Source organism: Neofelis nebulosa, chromosome 9, assembly GCF_028018385.1.
Source record: "Neofelis nebulosa isolate mNeoNeb1 chromosome 9, mNeoNeb1.pri, whole genome shotgun sequence".
In the NCBI taxonomy this organism is placed as follows: domain Eukaryota; kingdom Metazoa; phylum Chordata; class Mammalia; order Carnivora; family Felidae; genus Neofelis; species Neofelis nebulosa.
The window spans coordinates 4,878,643-4,892,271 of NC_080790.1; the positions used below are offsets into that span (position 1 = coordinate 4,878,643).

The 13,629-nt window shown below is 53.1% G+C and overlaps 1 protein-coding gene across 14 annotated transcripts in view; it reads left to right on the forward strand.

Annotated features, from left to right (window-relative positions):
• RNF144A (ring finger protein 144A) overlaps positions 1-13,629 on the forward strand; it is a 163,848-nt gene that overhangs the window by 98,829 nt on the left and 51,390 nt on the right. For all 14 annotated transcript variants that reach the window (XM_058682460.1, XM_058682458.1, XM_058682454.1 and 11 more), the window contains 2 exons: positions 3,154-3,301; positions 9,134-9,223. In XM_058682460.1, coding sequence (XP_058538443.1) covers positions 3,154-3,301; positions 9,134-9,223 — 238 coding nt within the window. The remainder of the gene's footprint in view (positions 1-3,153; positions 3,302-9,133; positions 9,224-13,629) is intronic.

Genomic DNA, 13,629 nt, shown 5'->3' on the forward strand with positions numbered 1-13,629 from the left:
AGTGAGGCAGCCATGAGTTCCTTGACCTGACTCAAGGAACCTGCATGTTTCAGCTCTGTCTGTGGGCTGTGAGTTGTAAGGAGATTTAATCTAAGCTACATTGCTCTTGCCTTTGTTTTTCTCATCAATCTCAAGGTTCGAGGGCTCGAGCCCCTCATCGGGCTCTATGCTGGGGGCATGGAGCCTGCTTGGGATTCTCTCTCCCTCTCTCTGCCCCTCCCCAGCTTTATCTGTCTCTCTCTCAAATAAATAAACTTAAAAAAAAAATAAACGCATAAAGACATCAGAACGTGCAGATCATGAGGAAGCTGTCGAGGGCTCCTGTCTGCCTTCATAACTTTGAATTTCTAGTGAGAGTTGTCATCAGTAGTAATTTGAAATATAATTCAAATGCCAAAATATGTTTGAAAACCATTGTCCGTACCGTGTAAATTTCTATACATGCCACAACACACCAGAGCTTACATATTTTAACTGTTTCCATTTTTTTTTTTAGTTTATTTTTATTTATTTTGAGAGACAGAGAGAGAGACTGAGCTTGAGCAGGGGAGGGGCAGAGAGAGAGAATCCCAAGCAGGCTCTGTGCTGTCAGCACAGAGACCAACTTGGGGCTCGATCCCCGGACCTGTGAGATAATGACTTGAGCCGAAGCCAAGAGTCAGTGGCTCAACTGACCGAGCCACCCAGGAGCCTCTACTTTTTTTTTTTTTTTTTTTTTAATGTTTATTTATTTGGAGAGAGCGAGCGGGAGAGGGGAAGGGCAGAGAGGGAGAGAGAGAATCCCAAGCAGTTTCTGCATTGTCAGCACAGAGCCCAGTGTGGTGCGGGGTCGATCTCATGAACCGTGAGATCATGACCCGAGCCGAAATCAAGAGCTGGACGCACAACTGACCGAGCCCCCCCACCCCCCGGCACCCCTAACTGTTTCCGTTTTAAAAAGCCTCCCTGAGAGAGGGTCTTCACTCTCCACTGATGTTACGCCCCCTCCCCGTTCATGAATCACGTGAGAAGATTGGTTTTCATGACGTGAAGGTCACTGCCGGCTTTCAAACTGAAAGTGTTATCTAAGCTGATAGCCGGCCTCAGTCACGGATCTGGTGACTTTTTGGCTCTCTGCAGAAACCAGATTCACATTCAGGAGCGGCCGGCTCGCGTCGTGTCCAGTCCTGCCAGAGGCTCCCGCAGGGTTACCTCGCCCGCGCCTGTGACCGTGACCGCCCTGGTTCATTCTAAGTCACGTGTGCAACCAGCCTGCGGGGCGTTTTGCCTTCCCTTTAGAGAAGAGTTTGAGCCACAGACAGTGTCATCTTTCGGTGACAGCATGACAGGCACTGCCACCTACTGCGGGCCTTGCTATCCCTGTGCCGGGTTCCGTGTGAATGTACCACATGCACGGAGACCCTTTCGAGCTTCACAACAGCTTCCGATGGGGAGGCACCAGCCTCGTTTCTAGTGGCGGAAGGGGGACACTAACACTGGTGATACCCGAGTGGCAGGGCCGGGACTCACGCGTCTCTAGACCTGGGGCTCCTCACCGACAGCCTGCCTCCTCCCAGCATGTCCTCCCTGGTCACCTGCTAGTGAACAGAACAGAACCGCGTTCAGCTGGAGCCCAGGCCTCACGGACGAGGAGCCTCCACTGATCATCAGATTAGCTCTACTGAAGTCAAACCGGTTTTGATCGTTGCATTTACTGTGATGCCTGTGGAAGATCCGCCAGCCAGAACGCACCCAAAATGCCAGAATTTGCCCACTCTCAGTGAACGTATGCTCATGAACGCATGGGGTTCTGGAAGGGTTGCTCGGTCCTAGGGGCAGATCATTTTCCCCCTGGCGGTGTTGGTCTGATGTAGCGGGTTCAGATAATGCGGCAAACGTGTTGCCATGACCCGTGATAACTTCTTGTAGCAGTTAACCATTTATCCTTCCAGATGTTTCCATGCATATTTGTTTAGCCTTCCCTTTCAATTTAATAGCGTGGGATGGACCGTCACACCGACGCATCTGTGTCATGTCTTTCTTAGCATAGAATGGTTGCTGTCATGTATCGGTCACTTCACCCATGCTCGGTCCTACGCTGGGCTCCTGTCACGTGTCACTGTCTAGCATGCGCATGCTGGGAGGGCTGAGGCCTGGAGTGGCTCTTCCACAGCTTGTCTGCAGAGCGCCAGCACGTGACCCCAGGCCTGCAGCCCCTCAGGCTAACCACCTGACTCCCCAGCCCCTCAGGACAACCGGACTTGCCAGGAAAGAGATTCTGTCAAGACAGTCCCAGTAGATCTAATTAAACGATGAGCATGTATCTGTAACCATTTTTTCTGGTAATAGCAAAGTGCATAAAAATTGTCATCGATCCTTTGGAAATTATACAGATATATGAATAAGGAACATACAATCCGACCATAATCCCATTACACAGACACCGTCATTATAAGCCTTTGCCATAGTTTCTCTCTCTTTTTTTTTTTTATAATTTTACGTATTTATTTTTAATGTTTTATTTTATTTGAGAGAGAGCGAGTGGGGGAGAGAGAGAAAGATTTTTTTTTTAAGTTTTAATGTTTATTTTTGAGAGCAAGAGAGAGCAAGCGGGGGAGGGACAGAGAGAGAGGGAGACACAGAATCCAAGGCAGGTTCCAGGCTCCAAGCTGTCAGCACAGAGCCTGACGCGGGGCTCGAACCCACGAACCGTGAGATCAGGACCTGAGCCGAAGTCGGGTGCTTAAGGACTGATCCACCCAGGCGCCCTGCCATAATTTCTTTTGTTTGTCTACACATATCTAAACGTGAATGCCTCCTGACACTGCTTTTTCCTCCCCCCTGAACCCAACTGGCTGACCCACAGTTTCTTTGGTGATTGTTTTTTGGAGGGTTAGCTTCATCGGTTTCACTCTGTAACATCTGATAAGAAGGGGGGGATGGGCATCGCGGGGAGCACCTGTTGGGAAGAGCACTGGATGTTGCATGGGAACCAAGTTGACAATAAATTTCATATTAAGACAAAATAAAAAAAAAAGAAGGGGCCTCGGCCCCTCTGGCTGAACTAGAGCTTGCAGCCTGGCCCTGCCCACGCCTCTCCCCTCCCCTCCCCTTCCCGGGTCTGATGTAGCGGGTTCAGATAATGACGGATCACTGACAGACTCTCTCCCGCAGCTCTGCTTTCAAACTGGAGGAGGACGATGCGCCCATCAAGCGGTGCCCCAAGTGCAAGGTGTACATCGAGCGGGACGAAGGGTGTGCACAGATGATGTGTAAGAACTGCAAGCACGCCTTCTGCTGGTACTGCCTCGAGTCTCTGGACGTGAGTAGAGCCTCTGGGTGCGAAACCCACCAGCTGCCCCGAGGAGCTTAGAGAGTGTGCCCGGGGGAAGCAGAAAGAACATTATCAGATGTTTTTCTGTGCTTCTGAAAATATTAATTCCCCCAGTGTAGTGGTGCCAGAAGATGGCAATTCGTGCAGGGGTTCCAGAAGCAAAAGGGCGGCTCAGCCTTGGATTGAGCCTGGGCAGGTGGCGGCGGGGTCTCAAGGTCTTTGGTTTTGTCTGCGGGGACCATCTGGGCTCAGTCTGCTGTAACTGAACACCAGAGAGTGGGCGCTGGAACAACAGGCATTGATTCTGGAGTCCGGTAGCCCAAGGTTAGGGTGCCAGCAGATTCCGTTCCTGGCTCTTGACCTCCCTCGGTGCCCAGAGAGGCAAGAGAGCCCTCCTCCTGGTTTATGGACGGCCGCCTTCTCACTGTGTCCTCACGTAGCAGAGAGACAGATTGGTGTCTCCTCGTTGAATAAGGGCACTGACCCCATCCTGGGGCACCCACCCATCTCGTGACCTCATCTGAACCTAATCACCTCCCAAAGATGCCACCTTCAGACACCGTCACATGGGGGATTCAGGCTTCAATGTATGAATTTGGGGGGGAGGGGAGGATGCAAACACGCAGGCCAAAGCACGAGTGTTAGTGGAATAGGAAGGGTAAACAGAGGCAGGGCACTGGGGAATATGTTGGCAGTGGCACAGTTCAGTGACCTTCTGTCACCCACAGGGCAGGAAAACATACACTCTGTGCCATCTGGCAGAATGGAAGTTTCTAGCCTCATATGGCCACCTTCTCCCAAGTGTGACCTGTGCTGAATGTGTCCCAAGCACTCTGTACCCCAGTAGCTCTGCACGTGCTAAGTCCCCACCGAGAGCACACAACCCTCCCCTCTTGAAGCACCTGGTTTTCTCTGGAGCTTCAAGGCCAGATGCAAAGGATACTAATTTCAGTTTGATGTTCTTCTTCAACCATATGAGGAGATTGGGCATCTTGCCAAAATGATGACATTCTGACTTTAGTTTTACAAGAGTTTATTTGTACATAGGTTTTTATTTATTTATTTTTTAAAATTTATTTATTTTGAGAGAGAGGGCGTGTACAGAGGGGCAGAGAGAGAGAGACCGAAAGACAGAGAATCCTAAGCAGGCTCTACACTGTCAGCTCAGAGGCCGACTCAGGGTGTGAACTCACGAACCACAAGATCAGGACCTAAGCTGAAACCAAGAGTTGGCCACTCAACCCACTGAGCCACCCAGGTGCCCCTGTACATAGGTTTTTAAAACTATAATTAAGGGGCACCTCGGTGGCTCAGTCGGTTGAGCGTCTGCCTTCAGCTCAGGTCATGGCCTCACACTCCATGAGTTCAAGCCCCGCATCAGGCTCTATGCTGACAGCTTGGAGCCTGGAGCCTGCTTCGGATTCTGTGTCTCCCTCTCTCTCTGCCCCTCCCCTGCTCATGCTCTGTCTCTCTCTGTCTCAAAAATAAATAAAACATTAAAAGAAAATTTTAAAAAACCACTATCATTAAGTACCAGAAATGATCATCTGTTAAAATCATTCCGATCAGTGACAATCCAAGCAAATCAAGTCCCATGTCCTGTGTGTTTGTGTATGTATATCCTGGACAGCAAGGATGACTGTGTGCAACTCTTCTAAAACTAGTGAAAGAGAGGAGGGGTTGTCACACACCCCTGCTTTCCATCGCTAGGAGTTCATTTGTCCACAGCCTGCCCCTGCTACCCTAACTCTGTTATCACTCTGCTGGTCTGGGTGAGTGTCCCTCTCAGGGGCTACATCAGAGTGGTCAGTGACCTTGAAAGTTTGCCTGTCGTCCTCAGGACGGGCCTACAGATTGTCAGGAATATACATGCGTATTTGAGATTGAATCTTAAAGAAGGTAACAGATCTGTAACCTAAGGGCCATCTTTAAAAATATTAGATTGCTTCTTTTGTGTTGTTTTTTGGAAAAGGCTTCTGTTCATTTATTAACTTTCAGTTATGAAATGTACAGCAGAATCGTGTGTGGCTGAAAAAATCTCAGGGAGTCATCACCTGTTTTCTATCCTGAAGGCTTCCTTTTCTCATCCTAGGCAAGTTTCATAAATCGGTTTGGCAAGGTTAATCTCTAGCGTAGATCCAAACAAGTTTGTTCTATGACCTTGCGTGGTGGGGAGAGATGTTAGAGGGATGTCTCAAGCGCTGCAAAGTCCTTGGGGCCTTAAAGTTCTTACATATGTATGTATATAAAATTATATATGGCCTTTCTCTACGTTATGTCTATAATTTTGCATTTTTACCATAATCCAATTTGGGGGGAAATCTGATTTTTAAATTCTGATGTTATCATCCAGTATCTGGTCTGCAATTTGCCACTCCTTACAACTTTTCCTACAGGGGAAAGGAAGGGAAATGCCAGTTGTGTTACATGTTAGCAAATCTCCTGGGAGACTTTTCTGGGGACGGATTGAAAAGGAGCTGACAACAGGTTTAGTTTGCGGTTGGGGGTGGGGAGGGGAGATCACTGTGCTGCCTTGACGAAGTTACAGGAAAGGGAATGGTCTCCATTGAACACAAAGCTGTTGGCTCTGCTCTGGTCCCTGGAGAAACACCCCGTCTGTCTGTCTTTCTGTCTGTCTGACTCCGTTCTGAGGCCCGGGTTCCCCCACCCTGTGCAGAAGGCCTGGACCCTCCTGGCTCTGCCTGAACTGATGACAGAGGAACGGCTCTGCCCTTTTCCACCTTGAAAGTCATCATCCTCCTGGCCAAGTGCTTCCTGTTAGTCTCTGTAAAGGAAGAGCTGCTGAAAAATGACCCTGTGGCTTAGAAAGCAGATTCTCAAGGAAAGCGAGTCTGCCCTGGGGCCATTTATCAGGGACAATAACCATGATTTAAGACCAGTGCATGAGCACATGGCTGGAAGCCAGGAGTGCTTCTAAGACAGGAGTGCACTTTACTGGTCTTTCTCATCTCGGGAACTTCTCCACTCGAGACAGCCTCTTGCACATGTACACATTGAGGAGTTATAAGTCACATCAGGCTGCTTCCTTCCATTGTGGGCCTTATACTCCTCTCTGCACCTGGCCCGGACCCTCACTGGTGTGCACGTCGTGCTCCCCCTGCTCCCCGCCATCGCCACACAGTTGAAAGGGACACATGTACTCTCTTCCTTTTATTTTTTGGGGGGAATAGTTTTTATTGAAGTAATTGTTACATGGCCCACCCTGTGCAATTTGTTCTATAAACCCATTTTATTAAAAAAATTTTTTTAACATTCATTCATTTTTGAAAGACAGAGACAGAGCACAAACGGGGGAGAGCTAGAGAGAGAGGGAGACAGAATCAGAAGCAGGCTCCAGGCTCCGAGCTGTCAGCACAGAGCCCGACGTGGGGCTCGAACTCAAACTGTGAGATCATGACCTGAGCCAACGTCGGCCGCTTAACCAACTGAGCCACCCAGGCTCCCCAAACTCATTTGATTTACTACACACCTTCTGTCTGTGGGAGTTGGAATTAGTTTGCGAGCAGAATTTGTTCTGGAAACATGCTTGTAATCCAAAGCATTTGTATATCAGAGTGAATTTCAAGAACCATTGGCTCAGTTGTGATCACGTGACGTTCGGCATCAAGTTAAAGTTTATTAGAAACGTTTGTCTTCGCGGGATGTGCCCAGAACAAGTTACTTGCAATCCAAGGTTTTATTGTACTTCCTTTTCTCAAGGGGAATCCGGGAAGATTTAATGGTCTCTACTCTTTGATCTTTCAGTCTCTAAAAGACAACAGTTTGGGGGGAGAACCCACTGGTGCAAGCCCGAATTTGACACAAAAGGCCTGGGGGGGATTTACTTTTATCCTTGAATCTCTCCATGATTGCAGCTTTCTGCTCATGCGCCATTGTTTCTGTTTCCAGCCAGGGGCTCAATGAAACTTCCCTGAACGATAGTAAGGGAAATGTTGACCTCCCACAAAAATACACCTGGATTCCTGGCAGGGCCTGGGGTGGGGGTGGGGGGTTCTGCCCCAGGGCTTCGGCAGGAAGCTTAACATCACAATGAAATCATGTGTGTTTTGTAAAGGCATCTTAGAGTGCTTTTGTCAGGTGTAAGAAAGGACCTATTTGAACAAGCTTTTCATTCTGTTCCGGAAGCTGGCCCCCAGTGTCCAGGCTCCACTGAGCAGAGGCTGGGGTGGAGGCTGTCTCCAGGAGGCTGGCGGAGTCCGTGATCTTGAGGAGCTAGTGATCGCCCTGCCCACCCCACCCCACCCCCCCGCTTTTTTTTTTTTTTTTTTTTTTTTTTGTATTTCTGATAACAAATTCAAAAGCTGTTCAGGAGCCTCCGGTACAAGGCCTTATGATAGTCCGTCTGGGAAAATGAGACATAGCAATGAAACATTAACTAATTTCAGCGTATGAGTAAGTTAATATCAGGGTGAAGGAGGGCGTAATTCAGAGTTCAAGGAAGCGCGGGGGGTTCGCGGTGGACAGACGCCGTCAGGAGGAGCTTCACAGCAGATGAAGCACCGGCTGGAAGAAACTTTGTGTCCACGTGTACCTAGGCTTCCTTCCACAGTCGCGGGGACCCGGAGAGGCCCTGAGGCAGGAGCCGCAGGCTGGGACGGCAACTCCCGCAGAAGCTTCTTGCTGCTGCCCCAGAAAAGCCAGGGTCTGCTGATGTGGGTGTGCGTTCTGGCACTGCGAGGGTGGCCCGTAAAAGCCCCAGATTTTCTGCCAGCGTCGTTCTCAGGATGAGCCGAGGGCCGGGGGACGGTGGCCGCCCAGTCCGGTTCCGACAGAGCTGGGTTTAAGGGCCGGGCACACGGCTGATGTCCGGCTCCGCGGGGCTCTCGGAAGAGTGACTTCCAGGCCTCTCCGAGACCCGGGGCCCTGTGCTCATTTATCCCTTTCTCAGGGGGAGGCTGGCTGTTTACACCCCCAGTTAAATGAGCGCGCGGCCCTGGGCCCCTCCTCTGCACTGTTTACTGAGCTGTTGTTTTTCGTGTTCAACAGGAGAGAAACGGCATTTCCTGCTGGAGTTGGGGGAGCGGAGGGTTTTGTGTGCAAAGCCCCTTCCTGCTCACTTGGTGCGGGCTCGGGATTTGGGCGCCGAGCGCTGAGCCTCGAACATAGTTAGAGACTGTCCCCGGCTGAGGGTCCCCATCCCAAGAACCTGACAGCGATCAGACGGGACGTGAGGGTGGGAGGTGGGAGCGCCCGGAGGGAGGCAGGAACAGGATGTTTCCGTGGGTCAGAACTCACGTCAGACATCTGGAGGAATTGGAGGCAGCAGATGGTTCCCGAGCTGCTTGCTGCTGAGGAATGAGTAGGTTTTCGTGGTCTGAGCTGAAAGGAAGCCGCACTTCCCAGGTGGGAAGCCCGGCACTAATGGAGGAGGATGAACCGGAGATCAAGAGAATCATCTAATCCGGGGGTAATCCTGCCGGGCGGGCGGCCGGAGGATGTAAAGGCAGCCGAGCTCTGGGGGCATCAAACACAGCCAGGCCCGGGAGTGGCTGGCGGAGTAGCTGGGGCCTCTGACCTACTTGTTCACAAGCCCCACCGCACTGAGAGCCTCTCCCCTGCAAAAGCCAGAGATCTGGGGCAGGGCTCCCTCTAGTGCCCGAGGCCACGTCCCCTTGGGGAGGCCACGGGGAGAGAATGGAGGAGGGAGGTCCCCAGGAGGCAGCCCGGTGCTGTGGGTGTGAGCCCTTCCTCTGTGCCCCCACCCCCGTCCCTGTCCTCCACTTACTTTGGCCCAGGCAGGACTCACTCGCTGAACTTCGAGGAACCTGCCATCCACCCTGCTCTCTCTCCTCTTCCCAGGATGACTTCCTCCTGATCCATTACGATAAAGGACCGTGCCGGAACAAGCTGGGCCATTCCAGGGCATCTGTGATCTGGCATCGGACACAGGTAGGAGGTGACTCACCTGGAACTTTGATCCCCGGAAGAGAGAGTGTGTGTGCGAGCCAGTGGGTTGGAGACGTGCTGTTTAGAAAAGTAGAGCCTGCCCGAACTTTTCTTGCTCTGCGATTGTGCTTCTGGTCACCCTGGCCCAAAGTTGTGGCAAATAGGCATCGCGTTTGGCGCGTGGTGGTTCTTGGAACGTCAGACTGTAGGTTTCTTGCACCTTACTCATGGCTTTGGCGGTGATCCATTCTGTCGGTTAATTCTTGCATGGCCCTTAACGAGGAGCTTTTTTTCTAGAAGCCTGGAGGTAAGCAAGTGAGTCACAGGAAAGAAAAACAGAAAGAAAGGAAAAAGTCCCTACCTGGTAGTGTCTGAGCAGCAGCCTGTGGGGTTTACAGAGGGCCAGTGCATTAATATTCATTCATACTTTCAACATGCATTTATTTCCTGCTGCGTGCCGGGCGCTATCCTAGGACAGGGTATTCACTGGAAGAATAAGATTCATCGGTCTTATTCACTGGAACACTTCCAGTGAGTAAGATAGATGTACTCCAGTGAATAAGATAGATGCGTGCCGTGTATAATGCACCAGCAGGACATACGTGATAGGAATTCAACTGTGGAGGGGATGTGATGGGGATTGCGTGGTCGGGAAGGGCCATTCGGTGGTACCCATGGTGGAGTGCTGAGTGGTATTAACCCTAAAAATAAAACTTCCAGCTATTTTACCAACAAAAATGGGTTTATTTGGGAATAGCCTGGAAATGCAGCTTGGGACATACAAGCTACAGCCAAATCACAGGCCGATCTGGAGAGCAAAGGGGAGGAACTCTCTTTTATAGAAGCAAGGGGGCGCTGGGAAGCTCCTCACACACATCAGAAGTCCTTTGGAATAAACCGGGGGGGGGGGGGGGGGGGGGGGCTCCAAACGTAGTGGCTTCTCACTGCCAAGTTGTGAGCGTCTCATTGGCTGGGTTGTGGCAGGGGTGGTGGGGGAGGAAACTGTCCTTCCTCCTTCTGGGGAAACAAAGTAGTAGCTAAAGTAGGATCCAAGTGCAAGGTCCCTGTTGGGTCTGCCCTTGAGGACAGTGGTGGCATCTGAACTCTACCTGCTGGCCTCCTGATGCCTTTTAAATGAAGTTTCCTTTAGTAAATTTCACAGTGATGAGGAAGAGCTGGCTGTGGGAGAGGGGGACAGGGCGGAAGGGACAGTCCAGGCAGAGGAAGGACAGCCTAGGCACAGGGGACAGTTCAGGCAGAGGAGGGGCAGTCGAGGCAGAGGAGGGGACAGTCCAGGCAGAGAAGGGGTAGTCTAGACATAGGGGCATAGGGGACAGTCCAGGCAGAGGGGAGACGGTCCAGGCAGAGGGGGAACCGTATGCGCAGGGGACAGTCCAGGCAGAGGGGAAAGTCAGGCAGAAGAGGGACAGGGACAGTCCAGGGAGAGGGGACGGTCTAGGCAGAGGGGGGACAGTTCAGGCAGAGAGGGGACATTCAGGCAGGGGGACAGTCCAGGCAGGCAGAGGGGACAGGGAGGGTTGACTGGTAGGACCTTGGCGTGAAGGTCCGAGGAGACCGAGCAGGGTGAGGCAGAGGGTCAGAGATGCTGTCAGAGGATAGACCCCAGCGGCTCGAAGGGCCTCTGTCCGCTCTCACGTTTCAGCGCCTGTGCGGCTGGCCGAGGTGGGTCCGCCGGCCCATCTCGGGTAGAGGAGCGGGTCTCAGGGCAGATGCCCTGTGAGTCAGTCACTCACCATCATTATAGGCCACGTGGCCGAGCCAACGAGGTGCATGCCGTAGGGGGCTGACAGAGGCCTTCCGGCAGGGGGCCCGGTGGCAGAAAGTGTCGGGTTTGCTGGCGGTGAGTTCTCTATCGCAACCCTCAGATGTGCCTAGTGGGGAGCAGCAGCTGCGGGCAGTGTGTCAACAACAGATCTGTGCTGGGTTCCAGGAACGAGCCTTCTGAGAAGTGGGTGGAGGATTGAAGTGGTGGCGGTCGCACGATTCTCTGGACACCAGACACCAGTGACCCGCGCACCCGCCTGGGTGGGTTGTCAGCGGTGCGCACTGTGCAGCCCAGCAGAGCTGTTAGAGACTTGGCCCTGGGCCCGAGCTCTGACCAGGGTCTGGAGAGACAGGTGCGTGTCCTGCCTCCTGCCAGCACAGCCACCTTGGGGCTCAGCCCCACCTGTGTGTGAGTTTGGCCGTCTGTGGTCATTCGCGAGGAAGCGTCTCGAACAGCACGGCAGCAGAAGCGTGTGCCTCAGGGTCTGGAGCCATGTCAGGCACCAGGTGTCACGGGGCCACACCCCCTCTGAAACCTATAGGGACCCCATTCTTGCCCATTCTGGTGGGGGCCATCGGTCTGCACTGTTCCTCAGCTCACAGATGCTTCCCTCCAGTCCTGAGTGCTGGCCGGGCCGTCTGTCTGTGCAACTCTATCTGGGTCCCCGTTCCCCTTCAGTAAGGGCACCAGTCCCACCCTAAGAACCTCATTTTAACATGGCGACCTCTATAAAGATGCGATTCCCAAATCAGGCCACGTTCTGAAGTCCTGGGGGTCAGGACTCCACATAACATATTTGGGGGGACAGGATTCTACCCATAACTATATCCGCACCCTCACCCCCACGCAGGAAAGGGAACCATAGCGAGGCCACGTTCCTCGTTTGCTGTCCTCCTCCCGTGTCTGGTGGGGATGAACCGCACTGATTTGGGCTCCCTGCCTTGGCACAGCAGCCCCGTAAGGGGAGGCTGTCGTGTGCACCTGTGCGGGATCACTGGCAATCAGGGCAAAGGGAGGACTCGGGGATCATGTTCTGCTCCAGCCTTTCCCATGTAGGGAATGAGCCCCAGCCGAGGGAATGCGACTTGCTCAAAGGTGGCTACCTATTGCTGTGTGACAAGCCTCCCCAAATGCATTGGCCTCATATCCTCACGTTCGCCGTGTTCACCATCTGCAGTGTGAACAAGGGCCCACAGAAGGCTTGTCTCAGTCCCCATTGGCATTAGCCGGGATAGAAGTTCCTTCAGTGTCCTTCAGTTCCTTCGGGGTAGCTGGACACGGCAGGGCCGTGGCTGGTGCTGGATCTGGAGCTCCTAACCGTGTCTGTCCACGTGGCCTGAACTTCTAACCACATGGCAGCTAGTGGCAAGCGTGAGCCCCCCAGGACAGAGCGAGGGCAAGATGGGAGCTGTGTCCCCCTTTCTCCTGGAGCCTGGGCAGTCACACCTGATCACGTGTGCCTGTTCATTCAGACGGAGAGAGTTACATGTCCCTGGGGGGTCCTGGGCAGCACTGAGATCCTGGTAACAGTCATTAACGGGACTAAAGAAATACACTTGAGAAAGAATCCAAGACACAAGGGTCCATACCCTGCACTAGCCTGAAACCCCTTTCTACCAGCTCCTTTTTGGCTCCTGAGTGCCCGCTCCGAGCTAGGTCCCGAAGCCACTTAGGTGCCCCCGATCGCAGGAACTGAGCGGGAGAACTGAACAGAAGCATGCACTGTGTAGGGTCCCACGGAGACATCTTCTCTGTGGTGTGAGAAGCTCCCGGAACGGATAAGGTCATAGCTACAGAAGTAGAGGGTGTCCACAGGTTAGTGTTAGATTTGGGGAAAACGGTAAAACACCTGCGAACCAGCGTCAAAACGAAGAAAAGGTAAATCACAAAACACGCAAAGTAGGGGAAGTGGGAGGGGGTGGGGCCACGGTCTGTGGGCTGGACTCACCGAGGGGCACTGTGGGAAGTGGGGAGGGGTGGAGCCCAGGCCTGTGGGCGGGACTCACCGAGGGGCACTGTGGGAAGGGGTGGAGCCAAGGCCTGTGGGCTGGACTCACCGAGGGGCACTGTGGGAAGGGGTGGAGCCAAGGCCTGTGGGCTGGACTCACCGAGGGGCACTGTGGGAAGGGGTGGAGCCCAGGCCTGTTGGCGGGAGTCACCCAGGTGCACTGTGGGAAGGGGTGGAGCCAAGGCCTGTGGGCTGGACTCACCGAAGGGCACTGTGGGAAGAGGTGGAACCCAGACCTGTGGGCTGGACTCACCCAGGGAGTTTGTGCGTGGAGGCTAGAGCCACCCGGGAGAGATGTTCGTGTGCAGAGGACGCCCCAGCTGTTCCTGAGCCTTCGGTGTTGACAGTGAGGACCACCGCCAGCACAAGGTAGAGACCACCCACCGCCGGAGGCTCTTGGGCGTTCGTGGCTCCTTCTTAGGGTGAAGCATCGGGTGGAAGCTTAGTCCTCATTTCCCGTGTGCGTCTCCCGCCCTTTGCGCCGCTGGGGCCGTCGGTTCCCTTCCCTTTCACACAGGCTCCTGCTTGGGGCCCACTTCCCCGCAGGCTTCTTACTGATCCCGGGGCGGGGGGAGCCTCACTTTGTGTTAGTGCAAAGCTTCTTGAGCAGAAATG